Consider the following 22369-nt stretch of genomic DNA (forward strand, 5'->3'; position numbering starts at 1 on the left):
ATTTAAAACTTTTGACAGAGTTTTAATAATTGACTAATTTTAAACCGTCAATAAAACAACAGCATAAAACGGGTATAGGATCAAATGAATCAAAACCAAACTCTGCAAATATTATTGAGTTAGTCTCTACGTAAATTTCATTTAACAGAATAATGAGAATGAAAGAAAGTAAACCCCACAATTAAATATGACCGAGAAGAATTAATTTTGTCAATTTGAAGAACAAAACATTGACTGAAAAGTGGCATATCAACTTGGAGGTTTATTTGTGCTTAAGGCTAGACCTATGAAGTCATGACTTAGGAGAAGCTATCATCAAAAACAGTAATTGTGGAATAGAAAAGAGAATAGATATACACACCCGGCTAGAACTTTGGCTCTCAGTGTCAAACAAAATAGATTGGGGGCCTTGAGATGAGGCCCAATGCCCACTGAAATGATAGCATTACCTTGACATCAGAATTGTTTAATAAATAAACATTGGGTGATTAAAAAAAAGTATTGAAGTATAAGGAATGTAGAATACAAAGATAAAAAATGGTTACATACACCTAGAAACCCCCAAATAACAATTTCAAGGTGTATTTAAACTCAAAAGGTTTAAATTGACACATAATATAAACAAAGTAATCCACCAATAATCATTATCTCTTTCCTCTTGCTCTCCGTGAGCGGATTCGAGTACCAGTTTAAATTTTTATCGTCCATTAACTTATTTAGAACAATTTCCAACCCAATAAGAGCAAGGCATATATAAAATTTTCAGATATACAAAAATAATGCACATCTATTTTCCTTCACTAAAAAATTCAAATATGCTTACTCTTTTTGTGCATAATGCTATTAGATTCTTTAATTTTTACCTATTAGTAATTAGCTCCCAAATAAATGGTATAAGTCCTACTATGCTGATGAAAAAAAATGAGGATGGTAACAGGTCATTATAGTTAACAACCTCAAGCCATTTCTTTTTAAGCTCTTCATTTTCAAACAAAAGTAGCTAAAATAGAAGTGGCATTTTATTCACGGTTTTAAGCCTTTCTAGCAAACAATGTCACACGACTCAAGTTGTTTCTAAAGTCAGGTTGAGCACGTTCAAATATCTTCAAAGAACTTTGAACATGAAACAGCACTAACCTAAGGTTGTACGAGCCTCAAAGCCGAACTCAAATTCATCTACGTTTAGCATGGTTTAAAATCAACTTTGGTATAGATTTATTTTAAGTCAAGCTTGCTCGAAATAAAAATTAATTCATTTCAAAATCAATTGGAGCAGACTTGAAGTTAAAAATGAAGTGTTCAGAGGAGAATCCAAACCTAAGAATCTATGTGATGCGGACATCGGCACGAAGATCTGGCGCATCTATCACAGGAGGCGTCGTAAATCGACGGCTCTAATTTAAGTTGTCATTTATGAATTATTTTCTGCATTTTAGTTTCTATTTTATGTTATTTCTTATTTTACCCCTATGTTAATTTATTTGAGTGTTGTGACCCAAGGGGCAATTTTTTAATTTTTTTTTTATTTTCTCATGTTGTGGCCTATATATATGGCTTTTAGCTATTGTAATAGGATGGTTAGTTTGATATGAAAAATTTTGTGTTCCATACTTTGTTCTTGAGAGAGAATGAGAGTGAGATTTCTATGAGAGAAATCGAGAGTTTCACCAGCCGCAGGATGGGTCCGGGCTCGTGATGTGAAGTCCCTTGGAGAAGGGCAAATGAATCACCCACCAACCTTGGAGACGGCCGGGTTCGTGGTTTTCTCTTTGTATTTTCGTCTTCATCCACCACCCTCTTCTTTGCATCTTTCGTTTTATCTTATATCGTGTTTTGTTTTGTCATCTTTTCGTCCTCCCTCAACTTCACGATCCAAGCTCCATACCGAGCCCTCATGCCGCCGGCCCAATCTTTAGCCGTCGGCCACCATCCACCACCTCATCCCCATTGAACTCCTTTCCTAATTTGGGGTGCATGATATTAGGGCTTAATTTGAAATTCAAATTGTTTAAAATTTGAAATTCAAATTTCTTTCCTAGTTTAGTCCACCTATTTTGGAAAGTGTTTAATTCCATTCAATGGAAATTTAAATTCAAAATCCGATTTATTGACTCCCTTTCATAATTCCTAAATTCAAATCTATGAGCCTTTAAATCACCAAATTCCCTCTCATATTTCTGAAATTAATTTCCTAATCTAGGAATTTGATTTGGGAAATAAATTTCCCTCAAATCTGGGAATTTTTGTTTGACCGAAATTTCCAAGCCTTTATTCATTTTCCAAATCCTGCTGTTGAGAATTAGGAATTAATTCCATAATTTTCTCTTCCTTTCCGTAACTCCCACTCATGGCTGAATTCCTCTAAAACTTTAATTCCTAATTTAATTCCTAAACCAATTAAGGGAATTAGGAATTAAACTCCACCTCACCTCCACCTTGGCAGTAATTAACTTTTATTTCATTTTCTCCCCACTGTGCTCATAGCCGAAATTTTCAACTCTTCTCCTATTCTATTTCCCAAATTAATTTACTGGTTTTGGAAATAGAAATTCATTCAGAATTTGCTTGGAAATAATTTCTCTGATTTTTCTCTGCATCCCGCCGTTCCCCCTCCTCACTGGATCTTACCAAAATCTGTCCAGAATTTTTATTTCTCTTTGGGAAGAATTGGGACCTGAACATTCTGCTGTGGGAATTTACATTCCTCTGCTAGCCGAAATCTTTCAAAGGCCATCACGTGGAAATTCCTCCACTAGAACCTCTCCAAATTCATACAATATCAAGCCCTCTTCCTCCCAAAGCTGCAACAAATTTCTGAAAGAAATCTGAATATATTTTAGATTTCTAGAAGGAATTACCTCAGGTATTCGGGAGGGCGCTTGGAGTTCGTTGTTGCCACAACTTCCCCACCCTCCCGTTCTACATCAGTTTGGTATCAGAGCATGGACTCGGATCAACTTGGACGGACTTTAAATTGGTTGGTATGTCAACTGGGCGCCGTTAGTCAACAACTCAAGGAGGATCAAGCGGACTTAGCCGACCTCCACCGTCAAACAATCGAACGATTCGATCACCTAGAGCGAGGCAGGACTAACTCACCGTTTTATGCAAAAACCCCGTCATCAAAGGATCGAAAGAAGGCACTAAGAGACAGAGAGAGAGTAGAGAGAGTGGACAAATGGATGGAGGCCAATGAAGCTTTCAATTTTCCAATCACTATACAAATCAAAGAGAAACTTAAGGTGATCAACGAAGAACATAAAGAAGAAGATGGATTGGTTGACAAGGAGAAATGCGCAGAGAAAGACTTGGTTGCTTCAATTACAACTCCTACAGAAGTAAAGGTTTCTCCTAACCTAGTTCACACTCCTATAACAGAGAAGGTTGACGAAGCTCTGGAAGTGACAGCCATAGAATTCAAAATTGTTCCTATTGCTAGAGAAGCCATCTCTGAGAGTGAACAAGTTCCTGCAGGCGAGCTAAAGTGCAGTAATCAATTTGACTTTGTGGGCAGCCGAGGTTGTTTGAAAATCTTTGCAAATAATAGTCCAGAGTTGTACAGGAGCAGTTATGATGCTAACTCGACGGAGTCGTGTATTCTCCCACCTGGGGAGAATGATGCGGACATCGGCACGAAGATCTGGCGCATATATCACAGGAGGCGTCGTAAATCGACGGCTCTAATTTAAGTTGTCATTTATGAATTATTTTCTGCATTTTAGTTTCTATTTTATGTTATTTTCTATTTTACCCCTAGATTAATTTATTTGAGTGTTGTGACCCAAGGGGCAATTTTGTAATTTTTTTTATTTTCTCATGTTGTGGCCTATATATATGGCCTTTAGCTATTGTAATAGGATGGTTAGTTTGATATGAAAAATTGTGTGTTCCATACTTTGTTCTTGAGAGAGAATGAGAGTGAGATTTCTATGAGAGAAATCGAGAGTTTCACCAGCCGCAGGATGGGTCCGGGCTCGTGATGTGAAGTCCCTTGGAGAAGGGCAAACGAATCACCCACAAACCTAGGAGACGGCCGGGTTCGTGGTTTTCTCTTTGTATTTTCGTCTTCATCCACCACCCTCCTCTTTACATCTTTCGTTTTATCTTATATCGTGTTTTGTTTTGTCATCTTTTCGTCCTCCCTCAACTTCACGATCCAAGCTCCATACCGAGCCCTCATGCCGCCGGCCCAATCTTTAGCCACCGGCCACCATCCACCACCTCATCCCCATTGAACTCCTTTCCTAATTTAGGGTGCATGATATTAGGGCTTAATTTGAAATTCAAATTGTTTAAAATTTGAAATTCAAATTTCTTTCCTAATTTAGTCCACCTATTTTGGAAAGTGTTTAATTCCATTCAATGGAAATTTAAATTCAAAATCCGATTTATTGGCTCCCTTTTATAACTCCTAAATTCAAATCTATGAGCTTTTAAATCACCAAATTCCCTCTCATATTTCTGAAATTAATTTCCTAATCTAGGAATTTGATTTGGGAAATAAATTTCCCTCAAATCTGGGAATTTTTGTATGACCGAAATTTCCAAGCCTTTATTCATTTTCCAAATCCTGCTGTTGGGAATTAGGAATTAATTCCATAATTTTCTCTTCCTTCCCGTAACTCCCACTCATGGCTGAATTCCTCTAAAACTTTAATTCCTAATTTAATTCCTAAACCAATTAAGGGAATTAGGAATTAAACTCCACCTCACCTCCACCTTGGCAGTAATTAACTTTTATTTCCTTTTCTCCCCACTGTGCTCATAGCCGAAATTTTCAACTCTTTTCCTATTCTATTTCCCAAATTAATTTACTGGTTTTGGAAATAGAAATTCATTCAGAATTTGCTTGGAAATAATTTCTCTGATTTTTCTCTACATCCCGCTGTTCCCCCTCCTCACTGGATCTTAGCAAAATCTGTCCATAATTTTTATTTCTCTTTGGGAAGAATTGGGACCTGAACATTCTGCTGTGGGAATTTACATTCCTCTGCTAGCCGAAATCTTCCAAAGGCCATCACGTGGAAATTCCTCCACTAGAACCTCTCCAAATTCATACAATATCAAGCCCTCTTCCTCCCAAAGCTGCAGCAAATTTCTGAAAGAAATCTGAATATATTTCAGATTTCTAGAAGGAATTACCTCAGGTATTCGGGAGGGCGCTTGGAGTTCATTCTTGCCACAACTTCCCCACCCTCCCGTTCTACATCACTATGCATGCAAGAAAGGCATCTAACCAATGGACCAATTAACTTCTAATTTTCATAGCAAACAAATAAATGTCTAAAAAATTTCAAGCCGAACTGAATAATATTTTGATTGATCCACTTCGACTATAAATTGACTAAAAGGTTAGTTTCCTTGCATGAAGCTCGATTCAAATCGAATTAGAATAATTCAAAATCCAACCAAGTTTTAATTTAGGGTATTCTTAAAAAATTATATTCCAGCCCACCATCAATGAGCAATGAATTCACTAGATGGATAAATGATAAAAGGAGACGGGCATAAACAAATTTTTGTATATATTAAAGCTCCATAATGATAATCAAGGACAACAAAACTTTATACAGTACAAACCAGATGCTGGACAAGCTTCAATAAATATGACCATATATAATATGACAAATCTAGTACTCTTCTAAAACCTTAAAGATAAGCAAACATCAAGTTCAAATCAAGGCCCTTTCCAATAAAATTATCTTATTGTATACTTGACAAATAAAAGCAAAAGGAGCATAAAACGTGCCCACACCCTTTACTAAGTGCAAATAACAAAATTTGCTTCTCTACCATACTTGAGGTATTTAGGTTATCGATGAAAAAAATACTAAATATCTTGAAGGAAGAGTCGCCCTTAGAAGTCAACCTCTTAAATAAACCAAACCATGAGGCATTAGGTAAGCTAGTTGTTGTTCCATGATCGGTTTAAGATGCACCTTCTCGACAAAAAAAATATTTACAAAAGGCAATCTTGGTCTTAAAGTTTGCTAGCGTTATTACCTTGATAGAAATCCAAGGATCACACATCCTTGATTATTATCCTGAGGTTAATCCTAAAGAACCCCAAGCATGTTAGAACCTAATTATAGAGAGGAATTAGATGAGAGTATTCAAGATCGATATGCACCGCAATGAAATTATAATAGAATAATCAAAATAATTAATGAATTTAAAAAAAAAAAAAGGTTCAGGTTAATCATAATTTAAATGTCCTTTTGGAATGGTTCTCCGTGATGCAAAAGACTCACAATAATATTTGAAAAATTAAACTCTGGATAAATTTTGTATATGTGAATTGAGTGGAGACTTCATTGAAATTTAGAATCAAGAAGAACAATAAGAAGAAATGAGTGAAAATAATAGGAAAAATCAAGGTAACTTGCCTAAATTTTCTCCAATAAATTCTTCTTATCCTGCTTGGTCGATCACCTTTTAAGGAGAGTTGGCTATTTTAATGAGGTTTTTCCTATCTTCTAGTAACATTTGAATTTGAATTAATCTCCAGATGTTTCTTTGATCTCTATAAATAGAGATCTAAGTTTGAAATATAAAATGAAGTTTTGATTGAATGCAATTTTATCTTTAATTTTATGAATTTCCTTTCCTCTTCATTCTTTCTCACCTATGTTTTACCAACTCCTACGCCTTCAAGCACCAAAATTCCCTCTGCTAGTATTTGACCTCCTAAGCCACTGATCATCCAGTAGCTCATCCAACCATCGATGTTCCTAGTTGCTATTCTCATTAGCTGTTTATAAGCCTAGTACAACAAACTGCTTTTAAACAAATGACAAAAATGATCTCATATAAAATGAGTCAATGGCCTATATATTGGCATCAAGTGAGATTGCATAATAAAAGGAGAAAAGAGACAACACTTTCACGGAGTTCATTCAAACAAAATACATTGAGCTACATTTCAATGGTTCAAATCACTGCCACTTTACATAACCTTAGATGACGTAAAAGCTAACAGAGAATTGAGCTAGCTTAACTCACCAAAAATTATAACAACACATTTCTTCCAACTGCATGTTCAGAAGTAACCACACATATTGAAGAATTTAATTGCGACCTATGTTTTATAAAATATTGAATGCGACTTGCATCTATGAGGAAACCAGCCAATTTCCATTTCTCCAACATTTTAAGTTGTTCTAATCTGGGAGTTCATCCATAATCGACTAAATAAATACACTAAATAACTTATAATCAGGCATCATTACAGCTAGGTATAACTTCTACTCTTATAAACCAATTCAAATCATTGCTGCTCTTATGATTCAGATTAACTGTTAGCAGACGAAACAATTAATTATTCAACCATTTCCAAGTGATAATGCAAGAGAAACCAGTAGATGTAGTTAACCAATATTTATTCAGATAATTTGGAAAAGACTTCTAATGTGTGCATGCTTTAGGAAGGGCAATTCTTTACATAGAGTTTTTTGTGTTCATTGTTTTTGTGAAACCACATGCCACGTTCTCAAAATGATGCCCCATATATGACACTCTATGGGCAGGAAAATCACCAAATAACATTAGACTAGATCTTCTAGCCGCAAAGTCTAAGAACCCAAAACATCATGCAATTTATCATAAGATTCCTATTTTTCTTCTAAAATTTATAATTTCATATTCTGGATTAAGTTCCACGCGACTACATTTCCCTTTCCAAGTCACTTACAAACTTCCCATGATAATCTACTGCTTTGTTGAGTCAATAACTGTTAGGCCGGCCCCTCATGGGCCGGCTGGACCGGTCCTTACTTACTCCATGCGGGCCCCACATGGGGTTTAATTCAAGTGTTGGAGGGGGGAAAGCCTTGGGGCCCATGGGAAAGGGGGGATTTAGGTTTTCATCTTGAATTTGGGCTGATTTTTGGGATCTTCTTGGCGGCTTGGGCTCTGATCTTCTTAGCTAGAGATTTTGGAGAGTTCTCTTCCTCTTGAATTGAAGAATCTTGTATGGTTATTGTTTTCTTTCATCTACTAGTGGAGTACAAGTGGTTGGCTTGATTTTCTTCATATTCCTACTCAATTTATTGTTGTTTTTTTCATTGTTTGGGGCTGTTAAACTGTTGTAAACAGCAGTTTTGTTGATGTTTTCTCTCCAATTTGGGATAGTGTTGCTTGTGAACTCAAGTATTACCTTAGGTTACTTGCGAACTCAAGTATTTCCTATCAACAATCCTCTAATTTCGAGTTGGAATTGACATTATTTACAATGGTGCGAACTCCGTACACAGACTTCCAAATCAAGCAAACAGCCAGTGCCGGAGCCACGGTGGGAGCACCGGGGGCATTGGCCCCCCACTAGCCTAATGGAATGTTTTTTTTTTTTTGTACATTTTTTATAATTTTATATTTACAAAAAAAAACTTACAGACGATTCAGTCATTTAGATATTTCGCCATTGAGTCCCGCCCTTCTCCTTCTGTCGTATATGTGTAATGATATAGTCATGTGTGGACAACAATATTATGTTGTTTTTCAATTTATTCCAGTTTAAAATTTCCTTTTGGCTACTTCTGTTGTTCCTCTTTATTTAATAATTTCCTATTTTCTTGAGCAGATATAAGGGAAAAAGTATCCAAAAGATCTAAGTGGTTAAAGTATTCCTTAGAGTTTAAATAGATCTCGGGCTTTCATGCACTTCGAGGTCAATTGAGCAAGTTTCAGTTGCCACAACAGCAGTTGAATAAGCATTCTTCGCTATAAAGATTATAAGGAATCGTTTGTACAATTTTATGAGAAAGTCTTAGATGAATGGTTGTTTGATTACTTTTATTGAAAATATATATTTTTAATTGAATTGATAATAAAGTGATTGTACAACCATTTTAAAATATGAAGATTTGGAGAGAGAAACTAAGAATAATATAAATAGCATATCTCTCAATTGTAAGTTTTTCTTTATTATATAATTTATCTTTTTATGATAACAAGTCTAACAAAAAAGTTTTTAAACTTGTCAATGCCGGTCTCAAATGTAGATGAAAAAGAATGAGGGTTTTTTTAAGATCCATAATTTGTGCCCGCACGAGAAAAAAAATCCTGGCTTCGCCACTGCGAACAACGACAATCCACTCCAATTTTAAACAAGTTGCAGAATCAAACCTGTTACTTGGTGTGCTTAGATAGCTCTGTGTGATTTTACTTTCCCAATTCCTTGGCCTCCGGATGAAATTTCGATATGCAGAATAGCTTCTCGTGTTGCACCGCCAGTCCTTCAATACAATATAATGTTAAAAATAAACTGCATACTACCAAACAAGAATTCAGCATTGTATTATAAATGTAAAGTGGTATGTATGTAAATTTCCCAAATTTTAAACATAATTTTCTTGTCACTATGCCAATTCTTCATTGCAGAATATTCAACAACCCTCAACATATTACTAAACGGGCACATGAGCATCAATTCAAGTGTCAAACTGCCATTCAAATGGCAAATTAACGTACCATGCCCAACTACTATCAAAACGAAGTATATATCATGCAAGAGGTACATCAAAATAGACGCTAGTGTCCATAGCCCTTGGAATGGAAAGTGCCACTGGTAGATATCGGAACTTAACACTGATATGTATTGCATACAGATGTAGATCTCACTTCTTTCTCAACAGCTTATGCTAAAGAAAAACAACTCAAGCCCTAGCCAAGTGAAACCCTAGTTATACCATCAGAAAGAAGGTTACCTTGCGTTGGAGGAGTGAATGGCCTTTGCGATGGAGGAGAACACGACGGATCCCAACGTAGTTGGGATCATGGTGGGACACGGGAGGCTGCAGCAGGCAGCTGATAAACACTGGATCCATTTCCTCTGGCGACGGGCCTTCTTCCTCCTCTGCCTTCAACTCAATCACCGCACCTCCGCCGCCGCTCTCCTCCATTACTGGCTCGCCGTGCTTCTATCACTCCTCGCCCTACCTATGTCTCGTCCTCCAATGAAGGTAGATCGAGAACGGATAAAGATTTTAGCGGAGAAGAAGACCATCCACGGATCCCTTCTCCGATATTCCAATATAAAAATCAGAGTTAGAGGGAGCAGATTCGCACTACAATAAACTGAAAACATTAGAGAATGATGGAGAGCGAAGAGTACGCGTGAAAAGAAGAAGAAGCGATATTTACATTCATGCCACTTTATTTCATGCTATGTTCCATCTTCAATCAAAAAAACTCATTTTCACTCCAAAATATATCAATACTCTAAAATGCAGTAATTTAACCTAACTTAAAAAAAAAATCTATGTATATTCTTACTTATACTTTATTTAACCTAACTTTCATATTTTTAAAAAAGGGGTGGGAATAATACGACGCCTTCACCCTCACGTGAATGACATTTTTTTTACAATTGGCTGAAGCAAATGACGGATGTCAAACGAGTGTTAGGCGTTCGACGGGAGATGATCTTACATATCTAAAATCTAATATTTTAATATTATATACCTATCATCCATAGAAAAAATATGGGTTATGCATGGAATAAAATATTAAAATTTATAGGGTGGTATGAGTGTTAAGAATGAAATATATTAGTTGTATATTTAATATTAAAATTTTATATGAATGATAGAAATATAATATTAAAGTTAGAAGTGCTAGATATGTAAATAGTATGAAATAATGTGGTACGTATATAAATCCTGATTTTTTTTCAACAGTTAAAGCATCAACACTCTCAACAACCAATATGGTTCATATGACATTTGCAATTTTGGAGAAACCAGCCAGGTTTCAAAAGCTACGAGGGACATTCGGAATTTTGATCCAGAGGGGAAGGGAAGATAATTCTTTATCTCTTCCACCTAAATTCAAGGGACAATTTTTTAAGAATAAAAAGATTTTCCAAAAAGGTAGCCTGCTCCAAGCCATCTCATAATCTTCCACATATGAAAATTTGAAGGGAAAAAACTCATCATTCAAAGAGAAGAGAAAGAGTACCTTTCATTTTCCATGTCTTTTTTATGAAATAGAGCAAAGCCTCATAATAAGACCTTTTGTAACCAACCAAACAAAAGTCCTACTCTTTGGATCCTTCTTCAATATTATTTAACAAATAGCATATATATATATTTGAGTATAAAATTTCGGGTCGAATTTTTGTGTCGTGTTCATTTTTTATAGCCCTACTCTCTCTTCTCTCTCTCTCTCTTAATTTTATCTATTTTTTGTTAAACAAGTCTTCTCAATAAGAAATCCTAGTTGTATATAATTTTTTGTACTTGAAATCCTTAAAGCAAAGATTAAGGTTTGGCATGATTGTTGATATGACTAAAAGTTTTATGCAGACTATACAATCATGAAGAGAGTTAATTTGACAAGTTTGGTTAAGTTTAAGATTTAATTTACAGCTAAAAGGATGCCTTATGTGTTGATTGAAACCAACAGTTGTATAAATCATTTGAATAATTTATCCTTCTCAAAGCTCATAAGTTAGACACCAAAGTTTAGGCTTCATTTGAGACGGTTTTTTTACTGCTTTTTAAAGCAACGTTCTAGTAGAAAATTTTTTACCTAAAAAGCTACTTTAAGTAGCAGTAAAAAGACGCCCCAAACGAAGCCTTAGTCTTCGTTTAGGATAACTATCTTACCCCTTTTTAAAATAACTTTTTAGTGCAAAAATTTCTATTTTAAAATTTTTTTGTACTAAAAAGTAATTTTAGAAAATAGTAAGAGAACTATCACAAACAAAATCTTAGGCCTCTTATTGTTTCTTAAAGCTGCTTTTTAGTAAAAATTTTGTATTAAAAAGCTGCTTTAAAGACAGTAAGAAAGCCATCCCATGGGATAGCTTTTTCATGCTTCTAAAAAAATAAATTTTTAGTACAAAAATTAATTTTTTTTTACTAAAAAGCTACTTTAAGAAGCAGTAAAAAAGTCAACTCAAACGAAGTCTTAGTTCAATCAAAATTAGTAATTTGTGCATGATGCAACTGCATTACAAATCTAAATTAGATGAAGGTCAACCTTCAACGATTTTGATTTATCACATCACACTAAAATATGATTTTCATTAAGCTTGAAATAGAGAAACATAATGCTTGATGTTGTTACATCAAATTCCAATAAACTCAATGAGATTTACCATTACCAGCACTAAAAATGGCAATAATTATTAGTAATTGTATAAATGACATGGAAGTCTCTAGAATATTCTATGATCACACAACATCATTTTGACCATCGAATTAATTATGTTATTATTACATCCTCAGTTATATTATATTTTGTAATTCAATAAACTCGCAGGAATTACTGTACTTCGGTCATTACTATTTGATCATTGTTATTCCTTGTTCGCTAAAATTGTAACATAAAATATTTTGCCTTCAATGCTACGATCCTAAGCGTTGATCATCTAGTTTTACAAAACATTTAGCACTTTATTATTCTCATACATTGTAAACCTTCTTACAACCAAAGAAAACCCCTTTGTTAAGGCTTCATTTGAGTTAAATTTTTTACTATTCTTTAAAATAATTTTTTCTACAAAAACTCATTAAAAATAACAAAAAAAAAATCTTAATCAATAGTTGTCTCAAACAAAATTTAGTTTTTCTTAGTGCTTTTTAAAGCAGCTTTTTAATAAAAAAAAAAAATCATTTTAAACTAAAAATTTACTTTAAAAAATAATAAGAAAATCATCCCAAACAAAATCTTAAACAAGAGAAGCAAGAAAATTTGCTTACTAATACTTTCCTTCAATCCTTCCTTGCCCTTCATGCAATTAATTAAAAATAATATCATCATCACTCATGTATAAAGTCCTCATGGTTTGTTCTTTATGTAAAAAATGATAATAATTATAAAACTTTATTACCAGAAAAATTCTACATCCTATTTTGTAAACAACCCTAACTAAAATAAATAAATAATAATAAAATAAAAATAAAAAATAAATAAATTTTAAAAATAAATAAAACCTAACCAATCCTAGCAAATTTGTCAAAACTTCTTAAATCCCTCACATATATGTATGAGCTTATCAAAACCCTAAATATTGTTGAATGAAAAGTTCATATTATTACTTGAAATTTATGATAAATCTAAGTAGCAATGTCACAGGAATTACAAATTGATGATCACAGAACAAGATACATGCAAAAACAGTTGAATATATCAACATTATATCTTACAAAGCATTAAAAACAAAAGCATGGACTCTTTTATAGTCTATCAAGGATCTTTGCCTTACCAGCCTCTCTCATCCCATAATGTCCTGGCCAAATGGTTGGAAATCTCTCTCTCTCTCTCTCTCTCTCTCTCTCTCTCTCTCTCTCTCTCTCTCTCATCCGAGTTAAAAAATGAAAAAAAAAATTAAAAATATATATATATAAATATTATATATGGTAGTAAAGCTTGAACTTATTGGGTTTTAGCTTTATGCAATTTTTTTGAAGAGCTCACAGTAACTTAATGGGTTTTAGCTTCATGTCTAGTAGGACTGTGGCAGCTGCTATATCCTTTCAGGGCCTTACCTGTCTTGAAATGATGCATTCATAAGGTTCACAGCTGAATCCATGAACTGCGACATGAAAGAAGATAAAATGAGTACCATAAATCATCAATATTATGTGAAAATTGGAGGTCCATTCATAAAGAATATAATACTTGAAATCTTATAATCTAACGGTAAAATTTTTAAAACTTTTCAAACAGGCAGCTAGCTGCATGATAAGGTCTGCTAGTAGAGGGAACGATATCAACTTCAATGGCAGATTACAGCCCCCGTGTGTGTGTTTGTTGTATTTATTTATTTTTTTATTGCTTTAGGGCCATTATGAACTAACCTCATATCATAGGAAACGGAGAAATTATTCTGTGCAGTTATGAGAGTGCATCACGTCATCCGGTATACAGCACTCTGATACACACCAAAAAATGACTATCGCTGGTAGTCCCAAAAGAGCAAGGGGACTACCATAAACTAAGGAATCCAATTAGTGTTGTTTGAAGCCTCTATCAATGTATGGTTTGGAGAGAGACTAATGTGCACAACCTTATCTTACATTACAAATGAGGTTATTCGATTGAATTGATGCCATGACCTTCAAGTCACAATGAAGGCAACCTAACAATTGCTCCAAGTATACCCTCTGGAAGACAAGAATAGAAAAAGGCAAACTAAAGGCATTGAGAAGATCCATAGATTAAGGCTTCATTTGAGACCATTTTTTTAAACAGTTTTTTAATATACACATTTTAATTTTTGTACTAAAAAACTATTTTAAGAAAAATGAAGAAAGCGGTCCCAAGTGAAGCCTAGATCATGAGGGGATGGTAAATCTGACTCCAACTATCAAATTCAAAAAATTTATAACAAGTTGAGCATTAAATCGTGAAGACATAAAGAGATAAAGTTAGTTATTTTAAACCATCCAATTTCTTGACTAAGGTTGAGCTTAACTACACAATCATTGAAGTAATTGTAAATATTTACACCAGCAAGACAATAAATAATATTGAACAAACTACACAATCATGGAGAAGTTAACTCCACACTTATCAGCACAATATGAAGGCACAATAAGAAGTGCATGCGATTTAATTTTTAATTGATTGTCCTATGAAGGCAATATTGCTTAAGCAAGAACATTCTGAGAAATCAATGAAGTTTTTGATGAAGCTCAAGGAGATTGAGCTTCAATGTGTTCCAAGTTCACTGTGAAAGCTCAGGTTTTAGCAAAATTTCTCAAAGATTTTACCCAAAGTCTAAGTGCTGCACAAAATGGAAGCCAAACTGGATTACTGTTAAAAGCATACAAATGATGTTTTCAGGAATTAATAACAATGAAGTTTACGTTTCCATGAGAATCATAAAGAAACTAACCAAGATTTCTCCTTGAAGATCAACCTTTGAAGCACAAACAACCAAAAAGAGTACAGCCATGTTGGTTGGCCTAAGATTTGCTTTTTTATGTGAAGATCTAAAATTTGATGATGTTCAATGATTCTTAGCTGGTTATAAATCAAATGTTAATAAAGTTTGAAGTAAGAAAACAAGCGTTGGCTTGGTGCGTGATCAAGATGAAGGTGAATTTGTAAAATTTGAAAAGTTAAAAATGGCATGACTTAAAAGAAGCGAATCAATTGGCTGAACTCATAGCGAAATTTGGAAATTCTTACATAACTCTAATATGGGAACTATTAGTATCATCCATCGACGACCAAAGGAAAAGGATGTTAACTAAATGGGGGTTAGTTAATGTCAATCTACAACTAAAGGGCAAAAAGCCTTCCATCTAAAAAGGCATCTAAATACTTGATATCCAAAGAGATCCTTTACAAGAAAACTTTTCTAAAGCAAGTAAGAATTGTCTTCGATCCAACCAACTCAAAGAGATCATTGAAAGAGAACTGCCAGCATGTATCCACTTATTCCCATCATCTGTAAATCTAATTACAAGAGAAGGTTGGCATAATAAAAACTGTTATGACAATCTTCTGAGCTCCTATATAACTTAAAACTCTTATTTCTTTTATATATACTTCATCTAATCATGTATTAAGGATTTTTGGCCTTCTAACTTCTCTAAGAGAGTAAGCTTAGTGTGTAGAAGAGATATATCTAGAGACTTAAAGCTCCCAATTTAATACAAAACCAAAAAAAAATACTATGAAGCTTTGTCTTCTCACAAGAGTCATGTCTACATTGCTTTCTTCTATACTTAATTGTCAATTCTTCATTTCAACTATCTCTTTCTTCATGATTTTACTTCTTGGAGTAACTTTATTGGTTGAAGTTACGTAAGTCACTCCAAAGACACAAAAGATCAGCATGAAGATAAGTGCAAATCGCTTAATAATTATATAAGACTTCAAAATGCAGAAACATCTAATTTCAACATTGCCTAGTAAAATATTCTCATTAGTATTTGAACAAAAAATGATTCATTAAAAGTATTTTCCGATCAAACTAATACAAACAAAATTATGATGAGGAAGTAGAATATTGATAAGCATAATCTTTATAGATTACTTTATCTCAGGGGTGACACTCTTTATCAAGAATCATTTGGGTTACTAATCTTTCTTAAGCTAATAAAAACCAACTGATCGATATCATTAGTCAAATCTCCAATCAAGGAAATAAAAAAATCACTGCTAAAGCCAATGAGTGACCTAAGCTCTAATACTTCAAAAACCTTGAGAAGGATGACTTCATGTTGTATTCTCTGTTAATTAACTAGGATATTAATTACACAAAAATTCTTCACTCAACTACCCTTCATCTCTACAGAGTAAAGTTCTTCGCAATAAAGGGGTACTGATAGCGCATATGATGGCTACTTTTGTTTTAGGGGTATTAACCCAGATTATATCATTTATATATCGCCATATCCGTTACTTAAGTTAAATGTTATGGTTAGTTCTCCACTCAACTACTGTTTCATTAGTCATTTAGGACGAGTTTGATATTCTTCTAATTTGTTTAAAGATAGTTTTGGTATCTTGTCATTATAAAGAGTATGGAGTATGAAATTAAACTGGTGATAAACTTTAAATTTTGGTTCCATGAGATTTAAACCCCTGATGGATGATTGAGAATTTGCAGCTTCTTTGTGACTTCAGAATTCAAAATTTTGCTTCGAGGATTAGACAATCTTAAGCGTTGAGGAATCATCACTAACAGCATAAGATATGTTGTGCATCTTTATAACCCTATCGCACTTTCTCTTTCCTTCATTCTTCATTTTATCAATCAATTATACAAAGCTTTCACCATGTTGCTCCTTTTTCCGATTCATTAAGTTACAAAATCATGCATGCAATTTATTAGAAGTATAACTCCTTGAAAATTCAAAATCTTAGCCATATATCAAGTTGTCTTCCCAAAAAAAAATCCCAATCGTACTTTTAATCCAACTCAACTTGCTCAGAAAGTTAAAATTTTGATTCTAGAATTTCCATGTAGTCCAAAATTAACTAACCAGAATTTCTGTTTGTGTATCACAATATAAACCATTAAAAGGATAAAAAATAATTTAATGGAAGGTTATAATAAATTTCTAGCAATGCATAACAATATAAGAGAATCACATCTTGTTATACAAATTTAGGAATCAGAAATTAAATATGGAATCTCATTAAGTGGGTATGGGGATGCAACCTTAAAAGTATAAGTTGGATTGGCATCAGCTACCAACCATGATAAAGTATTGGTAACTAAGTAATAACAAAAGCATATATGAGTATTGCAGAACATTGAGGGCTGGTTTGTCCATATGCATCTTGACTTTCTTCAGTTGTAAAGACCATAATCAAATTAGGTTCATTTGCCATTATGGTGGACTGTGGACATACAACAAAATGCATCAAAGCTTGCAAGCTTTTTGGATATCATGTGTGAAAAAAAGAGAAAACTGCAAAAAATAAAAAAAATAAAAAATAAAAAACTAAAATCTTTTCTTTTGTCACAAATCAAATGTGGTGCTATCTTATGAGATAATCATCCTATGTGCTCCCAAATTATACAGCATCATTATTAGGCTTATTCAAACTATTTAGGGGTTAACTTTAAGAATCCTCATTTTGATTCATTCATATTGAGTGTTGGTTCAAGTATTAGAGCTACTCTACACACATCATTTTAAACTTCTATTCATATTACCTGAGGTTTAGCCATTCTTCCTCCTAATCATTTGGTATTAATTTTAGTTGCCCACCCAATGGTGCTTTGCTACCCTTTGTTATACGGATCCAAACCACCCAAGTCCACTTTAAATTAGCTTATTTTCAACTTATGTCATTCTCTTCATTTGTCTAATATAATCATTCCTTAATTTATCATTTTTAATCATACATCCAATTTAACATTCACATTTTCACAAAACCAAACCTAGTTATCAACAAAAAACTTTTTACCATCCACTGGTCGAATCCCATACAATATTGCTGATGTAACACACTATTTCAAAATTCACCTTTGAGTATTCACAATATCTTCACATCGCACAATACTCCTACATCATTTTAATCGCCAACCTTAACACTAGAATTTATATCCTCATATGTATCTCCATTCTTCTATATAATAAATCTAACATACTTAAGTCTATCAAACCAAAGTAACACAAGATCTTCTAATATTATTGATTGATAATTATAATATCACAATAGATAAAATTATAACTCATATACCAAATATTTATTCTAATGATTCAAAGCTTTCTATCTTCTAAACATTATCTCTATTATTCTCTCTTTCCACATAAAACTATCATTTTGGATCCCAAGAATGGTTGAGAGAGATTAAAAGTCAATGTTAGGAAGACAACTAATTGTATAACTTAGCCAAAACTACTGAAATAATGCCAAAATTTAAATATTCTCCCAAATTATACATAACAAAGGCAATTTGATTATGGAAAAGTAAATAATTATTTAGCCTTCCAAGAAGTTTGATGCATAAAAATGACGAAGTCCTTTTACATAACATAACATTCAGTATGAGCATTAAATATTCCCCACCTGCATCACTAGCTATGCCGTATGATTTCAATGTTGTAAAACAAATAGTCTCAACTCTCAAGACCTATCAGTATATTGCACTTTTATTTAAAAGAAAAATACATAAGCTATTCATCCAAAAGTGCAGTTCATGTTTGGTAAATAATAAACCAAGCAATGAGATGTTTCAAAGATCATATTTAGCTTAGGCACGAGTAGTGTAACTAGTAGTGTAACTAATTCAGCAGACAAGAAGTCACTATTCATCCTATCAAATGAAACTGATACAATTTTTTCAGAATAAAAACAACAAGATGATACAAAAAGTTGAACAAAAAACAATTAATGTAATTATGTGAGAGTGCCTTTAAAATTTCCTAACAAAAAAAATCTTGATCTACCATAAAGAAAAAAAGAGAACAAATTGGCATTCAACCGTACCTTTCCCAGAGCTTGAAGCTCCCGTCCAACAGGTTCGATAAACTTCAAGTTAATATTGATAGGCCAAATCTGTTAATCAACAACAAAGATTTAATTTTGAGCACAATCTCCAAAAAAGCAATAGGTAGAAAGAAGGAACAAATAATTGCAATATGTTGTCATAAGACCTTACAGAAGGCTCTTTTTTCTCTTATATTACAAGGCTATAATTTTCAGAATTGAATAATGGCCCAAATTTAATATCTTAACAAAATAATTGCATATGGCTTTACAAACATAATTAAATAAACCTAGACAACATATCAAATCCAACAAAAAATAAAAGAAGTGATGACTTGTTAACAAGGAAACAAAAGAAACTTCATCTATTGATAAAAGATCAATTACTTCTAAACAACCCACAAACATAACCAATATCTTCAAAGAGGCAAACAAAAACTCACCAAGAAAGCAGGCACAAAAATAGAATTCTTCCATTTTCCCTTACAGAAACTCAACAATGGTCAAAACTAAAAAGTTAATGATTTGGTGAAAATTTTCGAAGGCACAAATTTATTTCTAAATCCACTAGCACCGAGAGGGTGCAAACTTATAAGCATGATAATATGTTTGGATGTATATGAGTATATCTGCTCCAATAAGCGAAACAGTCCCTAATTTTTTTCTAATCGAAATGTTTGCAAACAACTGATTAAGTTAAGACAATAATGTGTTCTAGAATGCAACTGACAGCACAAGGTAAAAAAAAAAAAAAAACCTAAGCGTCCTCTTAGAAAAATGTTCGACTGACCCTATCATTTTGTTCATATTTGCAATATTTCTGCCATTACAATGACCCCGAAATATATACTTCAGATGGGAAAAAGAAATCACACTGGCTAACTTTAATAACAGACAATTTTTTTAAGGTAATCACTAATCACCATAGCTTTTGCCGCTAAATATGTTTCAGAATGATGGAAGCAGATTGTGCGGTTCACAATCTATTTTCTTCGAAAGAAATAAAAGAAACAAGAAAAGAACCAAAGAATATGCTATTGGAAATAATTCTCATAAACTTCAAATCACGATGACGTAGATAACGATTCAATCCAACCTTTATTCCAAGAATTCTCACGGGAGTGACCTGACCAGGAACGATGCACTCCGGCCCCGCCGCTTCCAGCCTCGCCTCCGTCGCAAAACCCTCTCCAATAGGATTCGGATGCTAAGAAACAAAACAACAAATCAACACGAAAATACCCAGGGATGTCAAAAGAAGCAGAAAACGCAGCGGAAACAACTTTCATGACGCTGAGAGCGTAGCTGGCATTAGGGTTTTGAGGGAGGCGAAGAACGGGGCTTTGGTGGATCCTCGGAACCGGCTTCATTCCGACCGGAGACGCCCTCCATGGTACGTCTTCGGCGAGCAGCACTCTCTTGGAGGCAGCGGCGGAGGCCATCTGGGAGGTCGGAACCGGGCGGGAGAGAATCGAATGGCAGGAACGAGAACACAGAGGAAGAGGCTTCAGTGCTTCACTTATAGATGGATAAAGAGATAATTTTAGCTTGCAATATCATAATGAGCTTGTAGTATATAGTTTTCGTTTTTTATTTTTAGAATTTTATTTTTTTAGTAAGTTTTTTTTTTTTTTTTGAAATTAAAATTTTGATATTGAGATAATTAATTATAGATAGTTTTTAAATAATATTTCTCTTATAAAAAAGCAGTAGAAAAGTTATTCTAAATAAAACTTCTCTCATTTATGTGCTTATTATGTGATTATTTGAATTAATATAAAAAGTGGTTATATACTTAGAAATAAAAAATAAAAAACCAATGTTATACTTTATCCAAAAAAGGTTATGTTAATAGCTGATCACAAGAAACTCATGTAGCTATTAAAATAAGAGTTTTAGAATGTATCTAATATAGAGCCTCTTGAATTGAAATTTATTTGATGGATGATATCAGACTTTAGTAGCAGATCTATCTGTTAAGCTTGAGGACCTGTTGGTCAGAATGAAGGGTGGAAAAGAACAGATGAGAATGAATTAAACAAAATCTTCACTATCATAATCAAGAATACATAAGTAAGCTTGGAGCCTCTAAATGATCTAAAGATCTAGAAAGTCCTCCCAATTGTTCATCATCACCTTTTATTTATAAGGTTTTGAAGGCAACACAGAGAAAAGTAGAAGCATGGGCTACACAAAAATATTAGTACAATGCTACGCGCTAGTGTTAGACACGTGGCACCTCCTAATTGGTTGTAGAAAGATGAAATCAATGAACCGGGGAGCTATTTGACATTAGGCAAGCTCAGCATAGGGTGAGTAGTTGTTGAGCGAGACTTGAGAGAAGATGGGCTCATGGCTGGTGAGAAAATTTCTCCTATTTAGATGAGTTCCTCTAGTAGTCGTGGGGAAGTCTTTCAAGGCATTTACTTCTGAAAAAAAAAAAATTATCACGACCTGTTTGTTACCTATAAAGACACCTAAGAAGGCAATTGTGTAATAACCCTATAAAATAAAATTGTTAAGGGGTCATTATAAGTCAAATTTGAAATATATCTTCACCAAAAGATAGATCTTCTTTTGTTTTAATTATACTAAATTTTTTTATAATTTTTTTAGCACTAATAAAAATCCTTAAGAAATTAATGTTGTTGGTATAAGTGAAAATTTTGGAGCCGTCAGGTATCCATTTTGCAAACCAATTTTATCAAAAATTTTAAATAAAATGAGTTATTTATGGATATTTTATGACCCCCCTCTCCGCTCTCACACCGACGATGCAGCCAAGCCCCCCGCTCACCTTGCGACATAACCCTACGCATGCACCGCGCACTATACCGCGACCTAGCATGTGCTCGCACATCAACCCCGACCCGCGCTTGCACAACAATTTGCCTCGCACTTGCCCCCATGCCCCCTCTGCGCCCGGTCTGCGCCCGGGTCAGCGTGTCATGTCGGGTCGGGTTGACCCAAGTTTGGGGGTTTGGGTTGACCCGGGTTTGGGACCAGTCAAGTCTAAGTTCGGATTTCTAACCTAATTCTAAAATCATGTCGGATTCGGGTTGAGCCAATTAAAGCCTGGTCAATAACGGATTGGACTAGAACCTGTCCCGAAACCGATATTGACCCCTAGATTGAAGGTTGGAACATAAAAAGATTTGTCAAGATAACTCATAATTTAGCAGACTTAACTCATAATTTAGCAGACTTATATACCATTTAGATGATATTACAAAGAGTTGTATGTACATTTACATAGCAGTATTCAAGCACAGACAGTGAGCTGAATTTGGACCACAGGTCCACAATAAGATTTCTCATTGAGAGAGAGAGTGTGTGTGTGTTTTCATTTGGGATATGTATCATCATTTAATTATGTAACAATTTTTAAATCACAAGAAAAATAAGTTCCTGACAAATTCAGTCTAAGGGTTCATTTGTTTCCCCATTTCTTCTCCGTTTTTCG

At 33.9% G+C, this 22369-nt stretch overlaps 2 protein-coding genes across 6 annotated transcripts in view; both read right to left on the reverse strand.

The window, feature by feature from the left end:
• The window catches only part of LOC110102638 (WD repeat-containing protein 13), a 21522-nt gene extending 11430 nt beyond the window's left edge, over positions 1 to 10092 (reverse strand). For all 5 annotated transcript variants that reach the window (XR_003703089.1, XR_003703087.1, XR_003703088.1 and 2 more), the window contains exons 1-3: positions 9705 to 10092; positions 9124 to 9233; positions 362 to 431 (exon numbers count right to left, since the gene is read on the reverse strand). Coding sequence is in view for 2 of the 5 variants with exons in the window: in XM_028700877.1 (XP_028556710.1) it covers positions 362 to 431; positions 9124 to 9233; positions 9705 to 9899 (375 nt within the window). In the remaining 3 variants the exon portion in view is untranslated. The remainder of the gene's footprint in view (positions 1 to 361; positions 432 to 9123; positions 9234 to 9704) is intronic.
• Positions 10093 to 13022: 2930 nt separating this feature from the next.
• Positions 13023 to 20413, reverse strand: LOC110105528. Its single transcript, XM_020835067.2, has 4 exons — positions 20190 to 20413; positions 20003 to 20113; positions 18907 to 18975; positions 13023 to 13540 (listed from the first exon to the last, which is right to left on the reverse strand). The coding sequence occupies exons 1-4, from the start codon at positions 20346 to 20348 to the stop codon at positions 13490 to 13492; spliced, it is 390 nt and encodes a 129-aa protein (XP_020690726.1). The 5' UTR covers positions 20349 to 20413; the 3' UTR covers positions 13023 to 13489.
• Between the last annotated feature and the right edge of the window lie 1956 nt (positions 20414 to 22369).

The sequence above is a fragment of the Dendrobium catenatum genome, unplaced genomic scaffold (genome assembly GCF_001605985.2).
Source record: "Dendrobium catenatum unplaced genomic scaffold, ASM160598v2 fragScaff_scaffold_1608, whole genome shotgun sequence".
Taxonomy (NCBI): Eukaryota; Viridiplantae; Streptophyta; class Magnoliopsida; order Asparagales; family Orchidaceae; genus Dendrobium; species Dendrobium catenatum.

Coding starts and splice junctions, on each gene's coding strand:
- LOC110105528 (XM_020835067.2), bottom strand. CDS start 20,348: ATGGCCTCCGCCGCTGCCTCCAAGAGAGTGCTGCTCGCCGAAGACGTA. Junction 20,114..20,189: donor ACGCTCTCAGCGTCATGAAA/GTTGTTTCCGCT, acceptor TTTGTTTCTTAG/CATCCGAATCCTATTGGAGA. Junction 18,976..20,002: donor TGAGAATTCTTGGAATAAAG/GTTGGATTGAAT, acceptor GTTGATTAACAG/ATTTGGCCTATCAATATTAA.